The sequence below is a fragment of the Mugil cephalus genome, chromosome 19 (genome assembly GCF_022458985.1).
Source record: "Mugil cephalus isolate CIBA_MC_2020 chromosome 19, CIBA_Mcephalus_1.1, whole genome shotgun sequence".
In the NCBI taxonomy this organism is placed as follows: Eukaryota; Metazoa; Chordata; class Actinopteri; order Mugiliformes; family Mugilidae; genus Mugil; species Mugil cephalus.
The window spans coordinates 309,498-331,341 of NC_061788.1; the positions used below are offsets into that span (position 1 = coordinate 309,498).

General features: G+C 42.2%; 2 protein-coding genes across 2 annotated transcripts; both read left to right on the top strand.

Moving 5' to 3' along the window:
• Positions 1–968: 968 nt before the first annotated feature.
• LOC124996706 (RNA/RNP complex-1-interacting phosphatase-like) lies at positions 969–5,822 on the top strand. The gene is made up of 9 exons (XM_047569980.1): positions 969–1,294; positions 1,807–1,882; positions 1,965–2,096; positions 2,840–2,963; positions 3,071–3,131; positions 3,230–3,276; positions 3,772–3,847; positions 3,929–4,048; positions 4,434–5,822. The coding sequence occupies exons 1-9, from the start codon at positions 1,245–1,247 to the stop codon at positions 4,912–4,914; spliced, it is 1,167 nt and encodes a 388-aa protein (XP_047425936.1). The 5' UTR covers positions 969–1,244; the 3' UTR covers positions 4,915–5,822.
• Positions 5,823–6,548: 726 nt separating this feature from the next.
• On the top strand, positions 6,549–17,250 carry atp6v1b2 (ATPase H+ transporting V1 subunit B2). Its single transcript, XM_047570401.1, has 14 exons — positions 6,549–6,791; positions 7,683–7,738; positions 8,036–8,134; positions 9,480–9,573; positions 9,812–9,889; positions 9,992–10,131; positions 10,981–11,082; positions 11,164–11,261; positions 11,781–11,904; positions 11,987–12,137; positions 12,439–12,521; positions 13,758–13,862; positions 13,954–14,083; positions 15,683–17,250. Exons 1-14 carry the CDS (start codon positions 6,629–6,631, stop codon positions 15,817–15,819), a joined length of 1,560 nt encoding a protein of 519 aa, XP_047426357.1. The 5' UTR covers positions 6,549–6,628; the 3' UTR covers positions 15,820–17,250.
• The last annotated feature ends 4,594 nt before the right edge of the window (positions 17,251–21,844 follow it).

Genomic DNA, 21,844 nt, shown 5'->3' on the forward strand with positions numbered 1-21,844 from the left:
GGTCGGTCACGGGGCATCGTGCTGAGGCCTTGTCATCATACTGTGTGTTTCTTCTTATTATTTGTTTGTGCTCTTCCTCCTTTTTTCATGCTTTTTTCATGCCTATGTATCTAAACGTGCAGCTTGATCAGGATCAGTGTGTTATCACTTAAAAGAAGAGCAAAAAGAAATGTCTGCTGCTCATACTTTCACCGAGACGCTTCATTAAACTTTAAACTGTGGACACGAGTCTTGTGTGTTGGTGTATTACCCCCCCCCCCACACCCTTCCACACACAACACAGGTAACTCTGTGATTCCAGTTACACACACACACGCATTGTTGTTGTGACCACTTTATTGATCCCAAAGTGTTCAGAACAAAAAGCAACGTAGGCAACAAGAATCAATGTAACAAATATAAAAAAATACGTACCAGTGTAAATGAACGTGTGTTCCTGGGTGTTGCTCTATAATAACACTGAATATGGGAGGAATTGCACAGCGGGAAGTTATTACAGCATCTACAGTGCAATAAATATATAAAGAAATATGTAGATACAATATCAGCATAAATATGAGTTATTGAACAGAAGGAAATTATCCAACCAACCAACTGATTCTTTGAAACCGGTCGCTCCCAGTGCAACTGGCACTGCTGTGTGAATGTGTGTGAGCTTGTGTGAGTGAATGGGTGGATGTGTCTGACTGTAAAAGAGCTTTGAGAACCTTTAAAGCGCTATATAAAAGCAAGACCATTTATTCTTTATATTTTATATATTAAGTTATATTTCTTCTGTTTATATTTGACTCTGTCACCTCCCAACCGTTACTTTATGGGAGCAACAGCAGCTGTTTCCTTTAAGGCTGAGTAAAGTTTTCTGAATGTGAGTGTTATTGTTGGCGTTGTGTCGCCTTCGGCCGCCAGGGGGCGGTCACGAGTCAGCTGTGGTTGTTGTCCTACGTCATAAGTGTGCGACTCGAGCCGCTGTTGAGTTCCAGCTCAGAGCTCGTTCGCTCCGGAACCGGTCGGATGTGTTTCTATTTCGGGGAAAATGAAACTAAATGAGAATGAGACGGAGGAAGGAAAATAATCGATCTGCTTTTAAAGTGTTTCAGAGAGTTTTCTCCTGCGTTGGGACGTTTTTATGAAGTCAGAAGCGTGTGTTCGTGTATAAAAATACGGACGTCGGACTGTTTCTGTTTGGACACGTGGTCAAACTTCACGGGTTTTCAGATATAAAAAACTAAGAAGAACAGAAGAAAATGTCGAGGAACACTGTGAGGAACACTACGAGGAACGGGATACCGGACCGGTGAGCTAGCTGCGGATGCTACCTGTTAGCTTTAGCTGCTCGCTCTCTGTTTATAAACAACTTGTAAATCGTGGCCTCTTCATCAGGTACAGGTGTGTCGACCTGATGGACACTGATAATAATGTTACTTATAGGTTCAAGGTCTTCAGTCAAGTCAGTTCCTGGGTGAGCGGAGATAAAAACAAACACTTTTCTGATATTTTGCCAAGTTTTACCCACGACTCTCAGTCTGCACAGAGATCTGTTAGTGTGTGTGTGTGTGTGTGTGTGTGTGTGTGTGTGTGTGTGTGTGTGTGTGGGGGCAGAGTCCAACAAACATGTTGTTTTTTTTTTTTATTTTAATTCTGATCTGGACGATGTCTGGTGACATGAACTGATTATTACTGACCGGACTCTGAACAGGTTGTGGGTGGGACGAGTGTGTCCTCTGTCCCTGATGAACCTGTAAAGTGTTGGTCCTGTCCTCTAGTCTCAGACCTTCAGATAAATGACCGACTCCTTGTGTCCCTCAGGTGGCTGGACTACTCGTCCGTCGGGAAAAGACTCGATGGGACTCGGTTCATCGCCTTCAAGGTTCCTCTGAAACAGGTGTGGATGAAGCGATGCAGCCGAGGCTCAAACCTTCAGGTCCGTTCTCTGCTGACCTGGTTTCTGTCGTTGTGTCGTTCAGTCGCTGAATCAACAGCTGCAGAGTTCAGACGTGTTCGGTCCCTGGGAGCTGATGGACGCCATGAAGGACCAGAACCAGGAGCTGGGTCTGATCATAGATCTGACCTTCACCACCCGCTACTACCAGCCACAGGTAAAACACACGACACAAGCCACAAACCACAAGACACAAACCACGAGACACAAACTACGAGAAATAAAACACGAGACACGAACTACGAGAAAAAAACTATGAGTTTAGTACTGACTTTAGGAATCTACAGGGACCAACCCTGAGACATGTAGGACCTGGTTAATAATGTTCCTCTATGCATTTATATTTATGTATTTATGTTTTATTTTTTTTCTGTCTTTATTTTTATATATTTATTTTTATATATTTGTTCTGTGTTTATTTTTATACATTTATTGTTATATATTTTTCTGTATTTGTTTTTATATATTTATTTTTATATTTTTTCTTTATTTATTTGTATATATTTATTTTTCTGTATTTATTTTTATATATTTATTTTTCTGTGTTTATTTGTATATATTTATTTTTCTGTCTTAATTTTTTATATATTTATTTTTTATATTTTTTCTGTATTTGTTTTTATATTTTTTCTGTGTTTATTTGTATATATTTATTTTTATGTATTTATTTTAATATTTTTTTCTGTGTTTATTTGTATATATTTATTTTTCTGTATTTATTTGTATATATTTATTTTTCTGTCTTTATTTTTATATATTTATTTTTCTGTATTTATTTGTATATTTTTTTTCTGTATTTATTTGTATATTTTTATTTTTCTGTGTTTATTTGTATATATTTATTTTCTGTATTTATTTTTCTGTATTTGTTTTTATGTATTTATTTTTTCGTATTTCCAGGACGTCCCTGAGTCTCTGCTCTGCATCAAGATCTTCACGGCCGGTCGTGAGGTTCCCAGCGACGCCACCATCCTGAGCTTCAAACGAGCCGTCCGCCGCTTCCTCAGAGACAACAAGGACAACGGTGAGTTCATGTCCTCGGAGGAGACGTGGGGACGTCCTCAGGGAGGAAAGAAGAGGCTCAGAGACAACGTTTAATATAATATTAACTTTATTTCGTCTCCTCCTCAGACAAGCTGATTGGAGTTCACTGCACTCATGGTCTGAACCGTACTGGTTACCTCATCTGCAGGTATATGTGGGCGGAGTTTAACATCTAATGGGAGGGGCCAGTGGGATTTAATGATGTGTGGGCGGGGCTTATGTGTATCACCTGTGTCTGACCTGCAGGTACCTGATCGATGTGGACGGGATGGACCCGGACAAGGCTCTGGAGCGTGAGTCCTCCTCTTAAACCTCCTCCTCCTCCTGTTAATCACCGTCTCCTCCTCCTCCTCCTCCTCCTGTTAATCACCGTCTCCTCCTCTTCTTCCTCCTCCTCCTCCTCCTCCTGTTAATCACCGTCTCCTCCTCCTCCTCCTCCTCTTCCTCTTCCTCTTCCTCTTCCTCCTCCTCTTCCTCCTCCTCCTCCTGTTAATCACTGTCTCCTCCTCCTCTTCCTCCTGTTAACACCGTCTCCTCCTCCTCCTCCTCTTAAACCTCTCCTCCTCCTCCTCTTCCTCTTCCTCCTTCTCCTCCTGTTAATCACCGTCTCCTCCTCCTCCTCCTTCTCCTCCTGTTAATCACCGTCTCCTCCTCCTCCTCCTTCTCCTCCTGTTAATCACCGTCTCCTCCTCCTCCTCCTTCTCCTCCTGTTAATCACCGTCTCCTCCTCCTCCTCCTTCTCCTCCTGTTAATCACTGTCTCCTCCTCCTCCTCCTCCTCCTCCTCAGTGTTTAACTCGTCCCGGGGACACTCCATGGAGAGACAGAACTACTTGGAGGACCTGCAGCGAGGCCCCAGGAGGAGGTGAGGTCCTGGTCTTCAGAGGGAGTTGAACTCACCACGATGCGTTCGCTGACCGTCGTCTTTGCCGTTTCTCTCCCCCAGTAACGACGGGATGGAGGAGTCGGAGCAGGAGCCGAAGAGAGGAGGCGCACAGGAGCGACCGAGTATCCGAGTATCAGAGGACTCCAACGGGCAAGAGGAGGCGCAGCCCTGGAACCACGGGTACAAAATACTAATAAATAATATAATATAAAATATAATAATATAACAATAATAACAATAATTATAATAATAATAATACTAAAACTGCTACTACTACTAATAATAATAATAATCAATAACTCGACACTAATCCTGAAAATACAGCGAATGTTTGAAGAAAGACGTGAGATATTAATAAAAATGTAATAAAGCATCTGGTAGAATATTAATAAATAATGAATCTGATAAATACATTAATTCATTAATGTGATTAATAATAATAATATTATTAGTAGTAGAAGTATTTATTAATCATATTTTTATTTTATTAAATACGAATATGAGTGAATTGTAAAATAATATTAATAATAATAAATATTTGTAAATAATTTGTTTGTGTCTCCAGACTCGGCCTCCTCCCTCCTCCTCCCGTTACTCCCTCCCCTCTGTTCTCCCGTTCTCCTTATTTACTCCCCTCCCCTCACCTCCAGCCTGACAACGGCCTCCTCCCTACTCCTCCCTTCCCTCCCCCCCCGTCCTTCCACCCGTACCGACGGAACCCGCCCCCCCACAGCCGCTCCTGGGGGAGACCCCGACCCCCCCACTCAGAGGACAACCGGTCCAGAGACAGAAGAAGAGGTCCCCCCCAGTTCCTCCCCCGCTACTCCGCCCGCTGGACCTCCCAGTCCTCCGGGTGGGACGGACCGGGGGACGAGTGGAGCCCCCCCGACACGAGACAGGAAAGACATCCACACGACAACTGGGACAACAGGGACAACAGAGACAACAGAGACAACAGGGACAACAGGGACAACAGAGACAACGGATTCAACCGAGACAACAGAGACAACAGGGACAACAGGGACAACGGATTCAACCGCTACTAGTTCAACAAGACCAGGACCAGGACCAGGACCAGACTTCTGGACCAGGACCAGACCAGGACCAGGACCAGACTTTAGGACCAGGACCAGACTTCAGGACCAGGACCAGGACCAGGACCAGACCTTCTCTGTCCTGGTGGGTCTGTGTCCGTCTCGTTTTCACGGTGTAAAATTAAACCAGGTGAAGGTGGTTTTTTCTCGTCCGGATCCTCAGGTTCAACTTCGTTATTTTATCTTTTTATTTTATAAAACCTGTGAAACCCAGAACCAGAACCAGGACGGGTCCAGATACAAACTCACGTCAGCCTTCGAGTTTTATCTTCTGGTTCATTTGATCTGTTTTTATCTCTGTGATATTTAATATTTATGTAACAGGAACAAATCCTCTAATATTAATTAATCATAGTTAATGAATTAATTAATAGAAAACGTCACATTTTACGTCTCGACTAAAACATTAAAAGGTTCAAAAAGTTTATTATTCAAAACTAAAAGTCAGAATTAATTCACTGAAAACTGTGATGAATGAATGAATGGATGAATGAATGAATGGATGAATGGATGAATGGGGCGGGATCCTTCACTGACTTCCCGCTGGGTTTTAATTATTTTCTGAATCTTAAATGTAAATTTGTTTCTAAATGTCTCTTATTAAAAACCCACAAGATATTTAGAAATAAATTAATTATTTCAGTTCATCCAGGTTTTAATTTCTGTTTAATGTTTTTTTATGTTTTTTTGAAAAAAGGTTTAGGAAGTTTAAGGAATTCTATTCTATAAAACTCGAGGTTGAATTGGTTTTATTTTTCTTGTTTCTTTTCTTTTTTTGCAGAAATGTATAAGTTTTTATTCATAACTTCTTTTTCTACTTACAGGAATGTTTTTTCTTATGAATAAAATTTTAAATCTTCTATATTTTTGTGGCAGAAATTTTTTCAAAAATCATGACTAGATTTTAGCTTCGTTGTGTTTTTTTGTGTTTTTAATTAATCACTTTCTATCATGACTAACTTTCCATCTTTTTATCTAATTCACTGTTTAATAACATTAGATATTTAACATTTATAGTAAAATTATTTCTACTAAAAACTTAAAAATATTTTTTTATTTTCACACCAAAAGTGACCTTTGTTCATTAGGCTTCTATTTTTGTAAGTTTGTTTAATTTTTATTTTTTGTGTTTTTTGGAGCAAATTTATTTTTTATTTTGACAGATTTTATTTTATTTCTACTTTTAAATTGTAACATAATTGCAATTATTTATTTATTTGTTTGCTTATTTAATTTTATTTTGGGAAACACTCATAAGAACCATGAGTAAAAAGAAAGATACTATAAAATCTAGTAAAAGAAAATAAAAAAGTAAAATCTAGTAAAATAAAATAAAAAAGTAAAATCTAGTAAAATAAAAGTAAAAAAAAAAGGAAAAACGACGAGGAAGAAAAATGTACAAAAAATACAATATAAAGAACAATGTACAATAAATTATACATTGTTCTTTGTTTAAATGTCGTGCTTCCCTGCTTTATTTTCATTCCTATCCTTATTTATTAAATCTATCCTTGCTTATTTATTTATTTCTTTATTTTTGCCACCATTGCGCCTCCATACTTGATGCAGCGTCTGCTCAGTGCGCATGCGCCGCGGCTGTCACGACTCCGCTGCCGCTGCAGGTGGAAACCTGGTGGAAACCTGGTGGAACCCACGGACAGGGAACATGGCGATGAAGGCGCTGCGGGGGATGGTGAACGGGGCCATGAGTGAACTCTCCTCGGCCGTCAGCGGCTCCAGACCCGCGGCCCCCCCTCCGACCTCCTCCGCCGCTTCACGGGAGCACGCGATGGCCGTGAGCCGGGACTACATCTCTCAGCCCCGCCTCAGTGAGTCTCATCTGGATCCGTCCATCATCCGTCCATCCATCATCCGTCCATCATCCGTCCATCCATCCATCCATCCATCCATCCTCCACATGATTAAATCACTGCTTCACCTCCGTCCAGTTTTATTTTTTATTAGAATAAAGCAGAAATAAAACGCTAGATGTTTGACTTCGGGTCCAGACCGATGATTGATTGATTGATTGATTGATTGATTGATTGATTGATTGATTGATTGATTGATTGATCAGAGAGAATCACTGGGCTGCTCTCTGACCTTTGACCTTCCAAGAAATGAACCGTTTGTCTTTGTTTAGTTTTTACTTTACTCCGTTAAATCCTGAATGTTCACAATGACTGAAGAGAGAGAGAGAGATGGGCCGTTACCATGGAGACGGGATAAAAAAACAGTGGAGGATGAGGAGGAGGAGGAGCAGAGAAGAGAGAGAGAGAGAGAGAAGGGCCGTTACCGTGGAGACGGGATAAAAAACAGTGGAGGAGGAAGAGGAGGAGAAGGAGGAGGAGGAGCAGAAAAGAGAGAGGGAAAGGAAAGAAGGAATGGAGGGGAGGAAGTAGGAGGAGGAGAAGAGGAAACAGGGAAGAATAAAAAGGAGAATTATTAGTAGTGTCTCCTCCTCATGTCTCCTCCTCATGTCTCCTCCTCCTCCTCCTCATGTCTCCATTGTCTCCGTCCTCATTGATTCCATCTTTGGTTCATCTTCAGTTTTCTTCCTCCATGTTTCTGTCCCTCAACCTGATGATGATTAGTAGATGTTACCATGGTTACCACCTCCTCCTCCTCCTCCTCCTCCTCATCCACCAGGAGGTTTTAATAGTAACGTGTCAGATGTCCTGACGTCTCCATTGTCTCTGTCTCTTCTTCTCTGTCCTCAGCTTATAAAACTGTGTCTGGAGTCAACGGACCTCTGGTGATTCTGGACCAGGTCAAGGTGAGAATCACTCGGCTAGAAACTACCTGGTCTAGGAGGAGGAGGAGGATTTACCGCACAGATTCTGTCCCCAGTTTGTCTTTACCTTGAATATATATTTTTATTTAACTTGTATTTTTTGTGCTGTCCTGTAAAAAAGTGGCAGCTGGTGAACTCTGGGTAATGTAGTTTAATGATCGGTGCAGCTAGTCAGACCTCTGGTACCATAGAGGATGAAACTAGGACTGAGTGAAGTTGGGTGGGGGGGGAGTTCCTCCTCTGGACGCGTCCACGCTGACGTTTGTTTGACTTGGACAGTTTCCCAGATACGCTGAGATCGTCCACCTCACGCTGCCCGATGGCACCAGGAGGAGCGGCCAAGTCCTGGAGGTCAGCGGCTCCAAGGCCGTGGTCCAGGTCAGTGCGTCCGCTCCGGACCGCGCACAACACAACACAACACAACACAACACAACACAACACAACACAACACAACACAACACACAACAACACATCACATCACAACACAACACAACACAACACAACACAACACAACACAACACATCAGGTCACATCACATCACATCACATCACAACACAACACATCACACAACATCACATCACACAACAACACAACACAACACAACACAACACATCACAACACAATGCAACACATCACAACACGTCACATCACATCACAACACAACACAACACAACACATCACAACATGTCACATCACATCACATCACAACACATCACAACACAACACAACACAACACAACACAACACACAACATCACAACACAACACATCACACAACAACACAACACAACACATCACAACACAATGCAACACGTCACGTCACGTCACGACACATCACAACACAACACAACACAACACAACACAACACAACACATCACATCAGGTCACATCACAACACATCACAACACAACACATCACACAACATCACATCACACAACAACACAACACAACACAACACATCACAACACAATGCAACACGTCACGTCACGTCACATCACGACACATCACAACACAACACATCACATCACACCACATCACGACACATCACATCACAACACAACACAACACAACATCACAACACAACACATCACAACACAATGCAACACAACACAATGCAACACGTCACGTCACGTCACGTCACATCACGACACATCACATCACATCACAACACAACACAACACAACACAACACAACACAACACAACACAACATCACAACACGTCACGTCACGTCACAACACATCACATCACACCACATCACGACACATCACATCACACAACATCACGACACATCACATCACACAACATCACGACACATCACATCACACAACATCACACACAACACAACACAACACGTTACGTCACGTCACAATAATTAAGTTTCTCTTTGGATCTGTACAGACTGAACAAATAAACCACAGAACGTTCATCTTTCTCTAACAGTTAACTCCATGTTAGTTAATTACTGTCCTATTTTATATTTTCTTTTAAGCTTATTTTATTTCATCTTGCTTTTTACGTGTGTTTCTTCCAAGTTATTTCCCTGGTGAATCATTAAAGTCTGAGTTAAAGTAAAGTGCGTCCGTCCGTTTGTCTCGATGCTCCGCTACCGTTCCCCTGGTGGAGCAGGACGTCCCACAGAGACAGAGGGTTGGACAGGAGACGCTTTAATGGTCTTTAAACGTGCTGCAGGACTCGTTAATCCAGCCCCACTCTGCCCCCTGCAGGTGTTTGAGGGAACTGCAGGCATCGACGCCAAGAAGACGAGCTGCGAGTTCACAGGAGACATCCTGAGGACTCCTGTCTCTGAGGACATGCTGGGTAGGACACAGGGACGAGCAGATCATTTCAGTCTAACGTTATCTCACCTCATCTCAACTTATCTCGTTTAATTTTAAAATTCAAAATGAAAAAGCAAATCTGTTCTCACCTAAACTCATCTGTTTCTAAATGTATTTCATGTCTCTTTGTCTCTTCCCTGTTATTCTTCTGTCTCTCGTTCATCCTGGAGTTGAAGTTGTGTTGCGTTGCCTGTTGTTAAATGTGTTGTCGGTTGCAGGTCGTGTGTTTAACGGATCTGGGAAACCCATCGACAGAGGACCAGCCGTCCTGGCTGAGGACTTCCTGGACATCATGGGTCAGTTTGTGTGTTTGTGTTTAACCAGTGAGTCAGTTTCTGTGGAGACGGAGTCATGATGTTTGTGTGTTTGTGTGTTTGTGTGTTTGTGTGTTTCCTCAGGGCAGCCCATTAACCCTCAGTGTCGTATCTACCCGGAGGAGATGATCCAGACGGGAATATCCGCCATCGACGGCATGAACAGCATCGCCAGGGGACAGAAGATTCCCATCTTCTCTGCTGCAGGGCTGCCCCACAACGAGGTATCCATGGTTACCCTGTGTGTCAGTCAGCTGCAGCGCCACCATGTGGTCAGGAGGATAATGTATCAGCTGCTGCCTCTGATGGATCTCTACCTACCACTGGACCAGAACCAGGGACACAAGGAAGGAAGGAAGGAAGGAAGGAAGGAGGAAAGAAGAGAGGGAAGAGGAAGGAAGGAAGGAAGGAAGATAAGGAAGGAGGGAAGGAGAAAAGGAATGAAGAAGGAAAGGAAGAGAGGGAAGAGGGAGGAAGGAAGGAAGGAAGGAAGGAAGGAAGGAAGGAAGGAAGGAAGGAAGGAAGGAAGGAAGGGAGGGAAGAGGAAGGAAGGAAGGAAGGAAGGAAGGAAGGAAGGAAGGAGAAAAGGAATGAAGAAGGAAAGGAAGAGAGGGAAGAGGAAGGAAGGAAGGAAGGAAGGAAGGAAGGAAGGAAGGAAGGAAGGAAGAGAGGGAAGAGGAAGGAAGGAAGGAGAAAAGGAATGAAGAAGGAAAGGAAGAGAGGGAAGAGGAAGGAAGGAAGGAAGGAAGGAAGGAAGGAAGGAGGGAGGAAAGGAAGAGAGGGAAGAGGAAGGAAGGAAGGAAGGAAGGAAGGAAGAAAGGAAGGAAGGAGAAAATGAATGAAGAAGGAAAGGAAGAGAGGGAAGAGGAAGGAAGGAAGGAAGGAAGGAAGGAAGGAAACAGAAAGATGCAAGGGAAGAAGGAGGAAGGAAGCTTCTTCCATCCTCAGAGGAACCAGGTCTCTAAAGTTATTGAAGAACTAATGAATGATGATGTCATTAATTAATCACTAATTAACATCACTAATTAACATCACTAATTAACCCCTCGTCGTGTTTCCTGCTCCGTGCTCAGATCGCCGCTCAGATCTGTCGTCAGGCCGGTTTGGTGAAGAAGTCCAAAGACGTGATGGACTTCAGCGAGGACAACTTCGCCATCGTGTTCGCAGCCATGGGGGTGAGAGCAGGAGTCAGGAGAGAAACCAGCTCCTACGTCTCCTCCCGAATCCTCACGTTCTCCTGTGTTCTCTGTTCCCAGGTCAACATGGAGACAGCCCGGTTCTTTAAGTCGGACTTTGAGGAGAACGGATCCATGGACAACGTGTGTTTGTTCCTCAACCTGGCCAACGACCCCACGTAGGAACTATAGCGATGATCTGTGGATGTTAGGGCCCAGATCCTGTAGAGAAAAGAGTTTTCAGGAACTAAACGTTATTTATTATCAGGTGTTGGTAAAAATAATTTTTAAACTAAACAAATAAAAGAAGTTTGAAATTTCCTAGTTTTCTTGAAAGCATCATTTAAACCCTTGAAGCTCGGAGAATGCGTCCTAACAAAGGACTTAAATATAGTAAAAATGATAATAATGAGAACTTCTATTAAATGTTAGGATGTCGGAGTTAGAATATAACTCACAGATGTTTTTATACATTTTCTATAATTTATACCATGACCTGAACAGCTGAGAACCTTCTGGTTGTTTACTCAGATACTATCGAGCGCTCTTTAGCTAGTTTTGGACAGATTTGTCCCACATAGAGAGAAGTTTCTTACTAAATGTTCTGTCTCCATTTCCTACTTTCATGTGCATGGATATTTTTTCAGATTTTTACCTGAGAAGGTTGTAATGAGACTCCGCTGTCGTCTTTATTTTAGCATCGAGCGAATCATCACGCCTCGTTTGGCTCTGACTGCGGCCGAGTACCTGGCCTACCAGTGTGAGAAGCACGTCCTGGTCATCCTCACCGACATGAGCTCCTACGCCGAGGCGCTCCGAGAGGTCCGCTGCTTTCCCGTCGCATTCATTCTGAAATAAACCTGCAGGAAAAACTGGATTTAACATCTGCTCGCCCCTCGCTCAGGTGTCTGCAGCCCGGGAGGAGGTGCCGGGACGCAGAGGATTCCCCGGATACATGTACACGGACCTGGCCACCATCTACGAGAGGGCCGGCAGGGTGGAAGGACGCAACGGCTCCATCACACAGATCCCCATCCTCACCATGCCCAACGACGGTAACACCTCATGCTAAGGGCGCTGGTTTGCTTTCATTCTGCCTTAAGTGGGAACTGGAGACCTTTGGTTAAATGAAGTTATTTAAAGCTTTTAGCATCGGGCCCACGTTCCCACAAATAACACAACATACAAATGTCTCAAAGCAGCACATTTAGATCCCTTTGTTGGGTTTCTTTGTCTTCAATATGCCCTTGAAACTTAAGAAGCTTAAGCATCACTGTTAGCATCCCTGTTAGCATCCCTGTTAGCATCCTTGTTAGCATCCCTGTTAGCATCCCTGTCTGCTCTTGTGTCTCTCAGACATCACTCATCCCATCCCTGACCTGACTGGCTACATCACAGAGGGACAGATCTACGTGGACAGACAACTGCACAACAGACAGGTAACAAAGACACGAAGACGCAAAGACACGTTACCAGTCAGCACTGGTTGCGGTGTGACTTGAAGAGGAACTGACTTGGGACTCAACACATGAGAGACCGGACTTGAGATTCATCTTAATGTGGGACTTGTTGGTCCTTTCTTCAGACTCGTGAGGATGAACTTTCGATTGTTAGATTGACTTGGAACCTGTTGGTCTTGGTTTGGGATTCTACTCCAGCTGACTTGACTTGACTTGGTATCTGATGAGGACTTGTTGATCCAGACTTGAAACTTGGGCCTTGATGTCTGCAGACCTGAAAGTTTTAACTGTTCATTTGGGATTAACTTTGGGCCTCGTTTGAGATTTGATAGTCCTGACTTGAGACCTGATGTCCACAGGTAATGACTGGACTTGGGTCTTGTTGGGCCGAACTTAGGGCCTCATCTAGGACTAGTTACTCCTGACCTGACACTTGCTGAAGTGAGACTCATTTTGTCTTGGGACTAGTTAGTCTAGACTTGGGGCTTTGCGTTGGACTTGTTAATACTGACTTGGAACCTGCTCGAACCTGTTGCTCCTGACATGGGACTTGACTTTTAACTTGTTGCTCGTATCTTGCGACGTGACTTGGGACAGAAGATCTTGATTTGTTAGTGCAGACATGAAAGTCTTGACTCTTTGGACCTCACTTGGGATTTGCTCGTCCTCTGGACTCTGGACTTGTTGCTCTTATCTTTGAACCTGTCTCTCTTGAGTTTAGACTGGTTAGTCTTGACTTGGGTCTTTGCCTTGGACTTGTTAGTACTCACATGGAGACTAGTCTTGACTTGGGACCTGTTGCTTCTGTTTTGAGATTTGACTTGTGACTTGTTTCTTTTATCTTGGGACTTGTTGTATTTGACTTGACGACTGCAGATTTTGAAAGTCTTGACTCTTTGGACCTCATTTGAGATTTGCTGTCTCCGGACTCGGGACCCGTTGGTCTTATCTTGGGACTTGACTCAGGTCAACCTGAAGGTTTTGACTTGTAAATGTTGACGTGGGGTTGATCTTGATCTTGACTTGGGACCTGTTGCTCCTGATGTGGGACTTGTTGCGTCTCACATCATCACCGAAACATGTCCAGGTTGTTTCTCTGTTGCGCCCTCTAGTGGCTGGTCAGTGTCTCAGCTGCATCCTCTGAATATTCTGTATTTCTGGACACACCCGTCCTCTTTGTCCCCTCATCCCGTCCTCTCTCCGTCCTCTGGTCAGATCTATCCTCCCATCAACGTGCTGCCGTCTCTCTCCCGTCTCATGAAGTCCGCCATCGGGGAGGGAATGACCCGCAGAGACCACTCTGACGTGTCCAACCAGCTGGTGAGTCCAAACCTGCTTCTTCCTGCTGGCATTGAACGCACCACTCTGATAACATGTGTGTTTGTGTGTTTGTTTGTGTGTTTGTGTGCAGTATGCGTGCTATGCCATAGGGAAGGACGTCCAGGCCATGAAGGCCGTGGTGGGCGAGGAGGCTCTGACTGCAGACGACCTGCTCTACCTGGAGTTCCTCACCAAGTTCGAGAAAAACTTCATCTCCCAAGGTGCAGTTGGGCCCAGCATTGGTTTTATTTAGTATTTAAATACATTTTAATACAGCTTCATGAACCAATCAGAGCTCTGGACACAAGGTGTGTTTGAGTAAATGCTGCATGATGCAATAAGTCATTTTCTTCTGGTTTCATTGATAAAAGTCATTATAAGATTCAACCGACACAACAACTTGTTATTTTTTAACTATGTTCCATCTTTGATTCCTCCAGAACTAAACCACTTAGACAGATTCTGACTGTAGTGACAGAAACTTCAGAGTCTTGTCTTTAAAAAGAGACAAAGACCATGAATGAGCTGCAACATGTTCATGAGCAGCGTTCAGTTTATTTTGGTAATGTCGTAAATAGACTGTTTCATTTCATTTATTTTTATTTTACAAATCATTTAAAATACAAATACAATTTCATAATTCACATGAGGATGATTTCGTATAAAAAGCTGTAAACACAGCTTATAAATGTGGGTCCAGAAACATCAAGACAACAATTCACTAAATTATGAAAAACAATACATATTTCTACTTAAATTCGAACCAAGCCCTGAAACAATGTAAGTCCATAGACAGTAAAGAATTTAAACACAATAGCAACACACCAGGCTCAGGTACATGAGCCAAAACGTCTCAATCCAAGCTCGGATCAAACATATTTCAACTGTAATTTTAGTTTTAATTTCTTTTTAAAACATTTTTTTTAAAAACATGATACTGATAAAAGGCTAAAATGTCCCAGACAGACGTCTCACTGGGGACACTTTAATCTTAAACTGAGTTTATTTCAGTATTCAGACACCAAAGCATGAACATTCACATCAAAACTAGAAGAAGAACTCAAACAGCATCAGTAGCTGCGTTTGTTGTCGAGTGCGTCGTGTTTTTCCATGAATGACTCCAACATGTTCATCATCAGCGTTCACTTAATTTGGCTGCGTCTTCAATACGATGTATTTAGGATGTATATAATATATAATATATAATATACAATATACAATTTCCTCTTTCCTCTTTAAATGACTTTAAAGACAAACAGTCCTCTTTAACTTTTATATTTATGACCAGTAGTCGTTTATATGAAGCTTCGGTTTCTTTTTATCCTGATGTGTCTCTTTATTCTCCATCTGAACTGAGCAAAGACAGAATTACAAGTAATGAATTCCCAACGTCCTCAAACGAGTACTTGATAATTAGTGAAGTTGTAGCTCGTTATTGTTGAAAGAATTTGTTACATTTGTGTTTCACATTAACATTAACAAGCTTCAACTGTAAAATATGATGAGGTTTTGTACATTTTTGCACTTTTGTTACACGATCATGTTTTTACACCGACTAGTGTCTCGTTATGACGATAAAAGTTTAAATGAAGCAGAATAAGCTGAAACAAACCTAAAACCTAACGTCCCCATATGAGGACGCAGGGTCTCAGAGGTTAATTATTCCTCATAATGAACTCACTTGACGTTAAGCTGAAGACAATAACAGATGCTCTTCAAAAAGCTTCTGAAAGAACAAAAAGATGGAAATAAACTCTGCTTCTGAAAAGGAATTTAAATAAATCTTCTTTTTTTTTTTTTGACCTGTGTGTTGCGTTCAGGCGCCTACGAGAACCGGAGCGTGTTTGAGACGCTGGACATCGGCTGGCAGCTCATGAGGATCTTCCCCAAAGAGATGCTGAAGAGGATCCCTCAGAGCACCCTGGCCGAGTTCTACCCCCGAGAAGCCAAACACTAACGCCTCCATTCCTCCCGGCGACGCCTCCGCAAACATCCAAGTGTAGTGTTGTGACACTCGTGATCTTCATGTGGCCTTGACGACAAACCTTCCCCCGCTTCCACCGAGGACAGAGAGGCAGCGACGGCTTGACCTCAGAGGAATCTGGTCATGGTGGCGATGATGGTGATGATCCTTTCATTAGTGTCTCATGCCTTTAATTTACAGACGAGAGCGATGAGAGACATGAACCAGCGTTTAGGACCAGACAGACAGAAGTAAAGAGGTTTATTTGGGACAGTCAGTGCCTCCTACATGTTTCATTCACTGTTGTGTTGCAAATGTTGATGGATTTTTGAAGAGAAAAAATCCAATTATGTCCAAAAACAACAACAACAAATAGTAAAATATGCTCTGAAAGTGTCATTTAAGACACTTTAATAAACTATATTTTCAGTTTCTGGCCCTTGAAATCACACATTTCTGAAGTATTTTATAATAGATAAACAGAGATAGTAGATATTAACCATAACCTTTATTTGGTTCATGTTTATTATATATATATTTAAAAAACGTGGTGGACTCCGCCTCCATGTCCACGGCTCCTTGAGCAAAGTCCAAAACCCCCAAACTGTCCATGGAGGACAGGAGTGTCTCCAGGTTTGGTGACGTCAAACCCAAACATTATAATAATTAATATTTGTGTAACATCCTGGAGGTAAAAACAGAATTTGACGCCTGGTTGAAGAAATTGTGCAGAGAAAGAATTTTTAAAAGGAAAAATGTGATTGATTTTTCAGGTTCTGGTTTAACTCAACAGAAATGACGTCAGTACCTTCATCTCCTTCACATATAACTAGAGTTTACGTCCGTACTGGTTTTCTTTGATTTGCATGACGGTGAAAAAGAGTTAAATGTTGTTCCATGTGGCTCTAAAAGTGTCTTTAAAGGTCTTTATTTGGTGCAGTGGCCTCTCTGGGCAGAATGAGGATGTGCCCGTTACTCTGGTCTAATTAAAGGCTCATTAAAGGCTTAATTACTTTTACATGTCTGAAGTGACATCTGCATGAATAATGACTGGTTGACGGCAGCTCTGTGTTCTCATTAGGCTGCTGCAGGCTTTTCACAATAAAAGCCTATTAAAGTGGCGAGGCTTTGACAGCCTGTCATGTTCCTGTCTGTGCAGACACCAGATGATTCAGTGGCTCCTCCCGGGTTTAAACGTTCGCTCCGTGTTTGTTGGGTCCTTTAAGTTGTTGTGCTTCCAGAAGCTTCCAGTGATTTTCAGTGAGAGTCTGTTCGCTTCACGTCGGCCTTTAAATGTCCATGGTTCTTCTTCATGTCTGTACAACGTGTGCGGATTAACTGGAGACAGAACCTGCATGAACTGAATGTTTCCTGTTGGTGCCTCAAGTGTCATGAAGTCAAATAAAAGCTGCTGCTGCCTCATGATTTCTGACCTGATGTCGTTATTGTTGCTTTATTTTCGTCCGAGGAGAAGAGTTAGTTTGTTTTAACTAAAGAACCACAGGGAACTTTTTACCAGAGGGGGAAGAACAAATACTCTGTTACTGTGCTCGTGTACATTTTTCAGGTATCTGTTCTTTACTTGAGTATTTCTTTTTCTGACGACGTTTTACTTTTCCTCCCAGTCCAGATTATTCTAACACAACCTTTTTCATTCTGCAAAATAATCAACGGATTCTGTTTCATTAATTCACTAATTTATCACCTGTAGAAAAAGACTTAGCTTATATTTAACAAAGAAGAAGAGTTATTAGGAACACGTCAGTTCAATACTTCAATAGTTGTGTAAAATGAAATCATCCCAGTGGAATCAACATCTCTGATTTATTACAAACTGAATCTGAACCCCAGAACCTTCACGGAGACCAGATTTAAAACCGGACTGGTCTCACTGGTGTAAACTGGTTCTGTAATTCCCTTTTGTTCAGAATCTTTCTGTAAATTGATATTTTGTTTTCTGTTTTAAAATTAGGAGTTTATAATGTCGTTTCTTTAACAAATTAACAGGAAACTGTCAAAACATCAGAAATTAAAAACTAGACCTTTAAATGTTTAATTAAAAACCTCCAGTGAATATTCTGTTCCCAAGTTTTATTCTTCTAATTGTTCTTGTGTTAATACTCAGAGGATAAATGACTCCACAGGTCACCACAGGGAGGCGCTGTTGGTCCGTGCAGACTTCAGTTTATTTCTATTAGAGGAAGGATGAGTTTTTAAAATAATAAATGAACTAAATTAATAAATATTTTAAAATATGATGAATATTGATGAATGTGTCTCAGCTGATGATTAAAGTCTCTTTTCTGTCTGTTTTCATGTCTTCTACCTGTCCAGATGTCCACCTGTCTGTCCCTCCTCTTACACCTTATATGTCTCTTTTCCTCTCTGTCCCCCATCCTGTCCAGGTCTCTACTTCCTGTCCCTCCTCAGATGTGTCCATTCTGAGACTGAATCTCCTTTTGTTTATGTGACAGCAGCATCTTCATGAACCAATCAGAGCTCTGGACTCTGTCAGGTGTGTTTGAGTAAAAGCTGCATGATGCAATATGTCATTTTCTTCTGGTTAAATTGATAAAAGTCATTCAGATTCAGATTCAACCAACACATTTATTCAGGTGAACCCAACGACTTGTTGTTCTAACTTTGATTCCTCCAGAACTAAACCACGTAGAGAGATTCTGACTTTAATGACAGAAACTTCAGAGTCTTGTCTTTAAAAAGAGATGAAGACCATGAATGATCCAACATGTTCATGAGCAGCGTTGGGTTTAGTTTGGGTTTGTATTAGACAGACGTGTCTCTGTGGACACTTTAATCTCAAACGTTATTTATTTCAACACCAAAACATAAACATTCACATCTAAACTCAAAGAAAACCTTCAAAATAAAAGTGATGTTTCTGAGATTTGGATAATTGCTCTTTGTGTTTCTGGAAGGTTGTGTAGAGTTTCTTGTGTAGTGCATCGATCTAAACAGTTCCTGTTGTTATGTTTATTATGACATGGTTGCTTTTGTTTATTTATTTAGCTCAGCTGACTCTCTCTCCTATTGTTGTTGTTTTCATTGTTATAATTTTTTACATTGTTCCTTTATCTTATTTTGCGCTAATTTTTTATTTTTTTTTCTGAAATAAGTGTGTGTAGTAAAATAACTGAATCTACTGTTAAACTGTAACTGGTTGATAAAAGCAGGTTTATTTGTCCCGTGTTTTATCATAATCAGCTGAGTGAAGGCAAAGTCTCTGAGTTATTAACGATCCTGGTATTTTTAGTGAAGGTATCGGTGTCGGTATTTAATCCCAGGGTTGTGTGTTTTAGGGCTGATGACAGGCTGAATGAATGAATGAATGAATGAATGAATGAATGAATGAATGAATGTGTCTGGATCAAACTCAGTGACAGCTGGTCCACGGTGGGAGGACGACCACACACTACTTCATGTTTCCGTGTCGGGAAGGTTTTTATTTCCCACTAGAATGTGAGCTTTTCTTCACACGTCTCGTCCACTGGCAGCGTTTAGTGTCACTGAACCGTTTGCTGCCTCCCTCTCGTCCTCACGTTGACGTGGATCCGAGTGGACAAGTGTGAGCTGTGATAGTGATGGATGGTGGCAGGTATGTGGTCTCCGTCCCTCTCCTCTGCTGTGACTGGTCCTCCTCAGTGGACATGGCTGGAAGCTGTGGGTGGGTTCTGGAGGACGGCAGGACGTCCCTGGACCCCGACACTGTCTTCACAGGGACACAACCAGAGACCGGAAACCTGCCTGAGAGACATGGACCAGGAGACTGGAAAACACACGGCAACAGCTATGTGCACATTATTCATTCATTCATTCATTCATTCATTCATTCATTCTTTCCTTCATTCCTTCTTTCCTCCAGGAAATTCTATTGTAGGACATAATAAGACATTTTTTACCTTTCTTTCTTTCTTTCTTTCTTTCTTTCTTTCTTTCTTTCTTTCTTTCTTTCTTTATTTTTTAATGTTAAAAAAAAAACCTGAGTTAAATCCAGATGAATGAATGTCTCATATCTGGTTCTGGTCTCATGTCTGGTTCCTGGTCTCATATCTGGTTCTGGTCTCATATCCGGTTCCTGGTCTCATATCTGGTCCTGGTCTCATGTCTGGTTCCTGGTCTCATATCTGGTTCCTGGTCCTTAAACTAATGTAAACATGTATTTGTCACATTAGAAACATTAGGACACTTGTTCTTCTTCATGGTTCCTGATAAACCAGGTCAGAGGGGGGACCTTGTAGACCACATTAGACCCTGATTAGACCTGACAATGTTTCCTTGATCTTCTCTGATTGGCTCAATGAAAACCACATGACAGTAAACCTCACTGAGAGGAACCAGGAACCACGTTACCACATACGGTTCCTGGTTCCTGGAGGGTTAATGTGTGGATGTTAATGTGACCTGTATCTGTAAATGGAAGGAGACCAGACTGGCAGCAGCCTGATAATCTGCAGGAGCATCCGCCCTGAGTTTGATAAATGTTCCTGGCCGTGGGTCAGGAACTCTGCATCAGGTCCAGGTCCTGCTGCATTTATTCCTGTTTATTCCCGTGTTTCAGTTCATGTGTGCGGAGCTGGAAATTACAGCCAACATGTCTGCATGCATCTCTCTGTGTGCATCCACATTAAGGCCAGAAAAGCTTTTAATTAGACTCAAACTGGGACCATCTCATCCGTTCTGTAACTCAGTATCACTCTTAATTATCTATGTGTGTGTGTGTGTGTGTGTGTGTGTGTGTGTGTGTGTGTGTGTGTGTGTGTGTGTGTGGTCTAAAGGGTAGATAAACACACGCTTCTTGCACAGGACTTGAATTATTCATGAGGCGTCACCATGGATTCACAAACACCCAACACACACATAATTTAAAATACCCACACATGCACACAAACACACACAGACACACATACACACACATACACACACATACACATGCTTATCTTTGCATGTTTAAGATAGTAGTAAACAGTCATTGAAAGCCAGCAAGAGCTACTATTGGCTGGGTGTTTAGGAAGAGCAACAGTTAGCTTGGAGGCTAGAAAAGCTACAAAGAACTAATATTAGCTGGTAGGCTAGGAAGCTGCAAAGGGCTATTGTTAGATAACTCAGGACTCACCGTAATAATTCACCATAGAGGAAGAAGAAGAAGAAGAAGAAGAAGAAGAAGAAGAAGAAGAAGAAGAAGAAGAAGGTGATGATGATGGTGACGATGATGATGATAATGAAGATGATGATGAAGGAGGTGATGATGATGGTGATGAAGATGATGATGATGATGATGGTGATGATGGTGATGAAGGAGGTGGTGAAGGAGGTGATGAAGGAGGTGGTGAAGGAGGTGATGAAGGAGGTGTTGAAGGAGGTGTCCCTCCACTTGAAACCAAACCCTGTTAGTTATTTTCTGTGACTCCTCGTTAGAGTCCAGATATTTAATGATGGACGTCAGGTCCTCTCTCTCCTCCACACTCGTCCCAGCTTCTTTGTTTCTGTTAGTTTCTCTAACGAGGCCTCGTTTCCTGCTGCATCCCTTTATCCCTCCACCTCTTCATCCCTTCATCCATCCCTCCACCTCTTCATCCCTTCATCCATACCTCCACCTCTTCATCCCTCCATCCCTCCCTCCATCTCTTCATCCCTCCATCTCTTCATCCCTCCATCCCTTCATCCCTTCATCCCTCCAACTGTTCATCCCTCCATCCCTCCATCCCTTCATCCCTCCACCTCTTCATCCCTCCATCCCTTCATCCCTCCATCCCTCCAACTCTTCATCCCTCCATCCCTTCATCCCTCCATCCCTCCAACTCTTCATCCCTCCGTCCTTGAGAACAGGAGCAGCGTCATGTTTGAATAATGAAATAAGGAAGGAAGGAATTCATTCATTTGTTATTATTATTATTGTTGTTGTTGTTGTTGTTATTATCATGAGACTCTGAGCTTTAGAAGCTTCAGGTCTTTATTTATTGTTATTTATTTATTGTTATTTATGTATTGTTTGCAGCTTCAC

Coding starts and splice junctions, on each gene's coding strand:
- atp6v1b2 (XM_047570401.1), top strand. CDS start 6,629: ATGGCGATGAAGGCGCTGCGGGGGATGGTGAACGGGGCCATGAGTGAA. Junction 11,262..11,780: donor AACCTGGCCAACGACCCCAC/GTAGGAACTATA, acceptor TCTTTATTTTAG/CATCGAGCGAATCATCACGC. Junction 12,138..12,438: donor CCTCACCATGCCCAACGACG/GTAACACCTCAT, acceptor TGTGTCTCTCAG/ACATCACTCATCCCATCCCT.
- LOC124996706 (XM_047569980.1), top strand. CDS start 1,245: ATGTCGAGGAACACTGTGAGGAACACTACGAGGAACGGGATACCGGAC. Junction 1,883..1,964: donor TCAAGGTTCCTCTGAAACAG/GTGTGGATGAAG, acceptor TGTGTCGTTCAG/TCGCTGAATCAACAGCTGCA. Junction 2,097..2,839: donor CCCGCTACTACCAGCCACAG/GTAAAACACACG, acceptor TCGTATTTCCAG/GACGTCCCTGAGTCTCTGCT.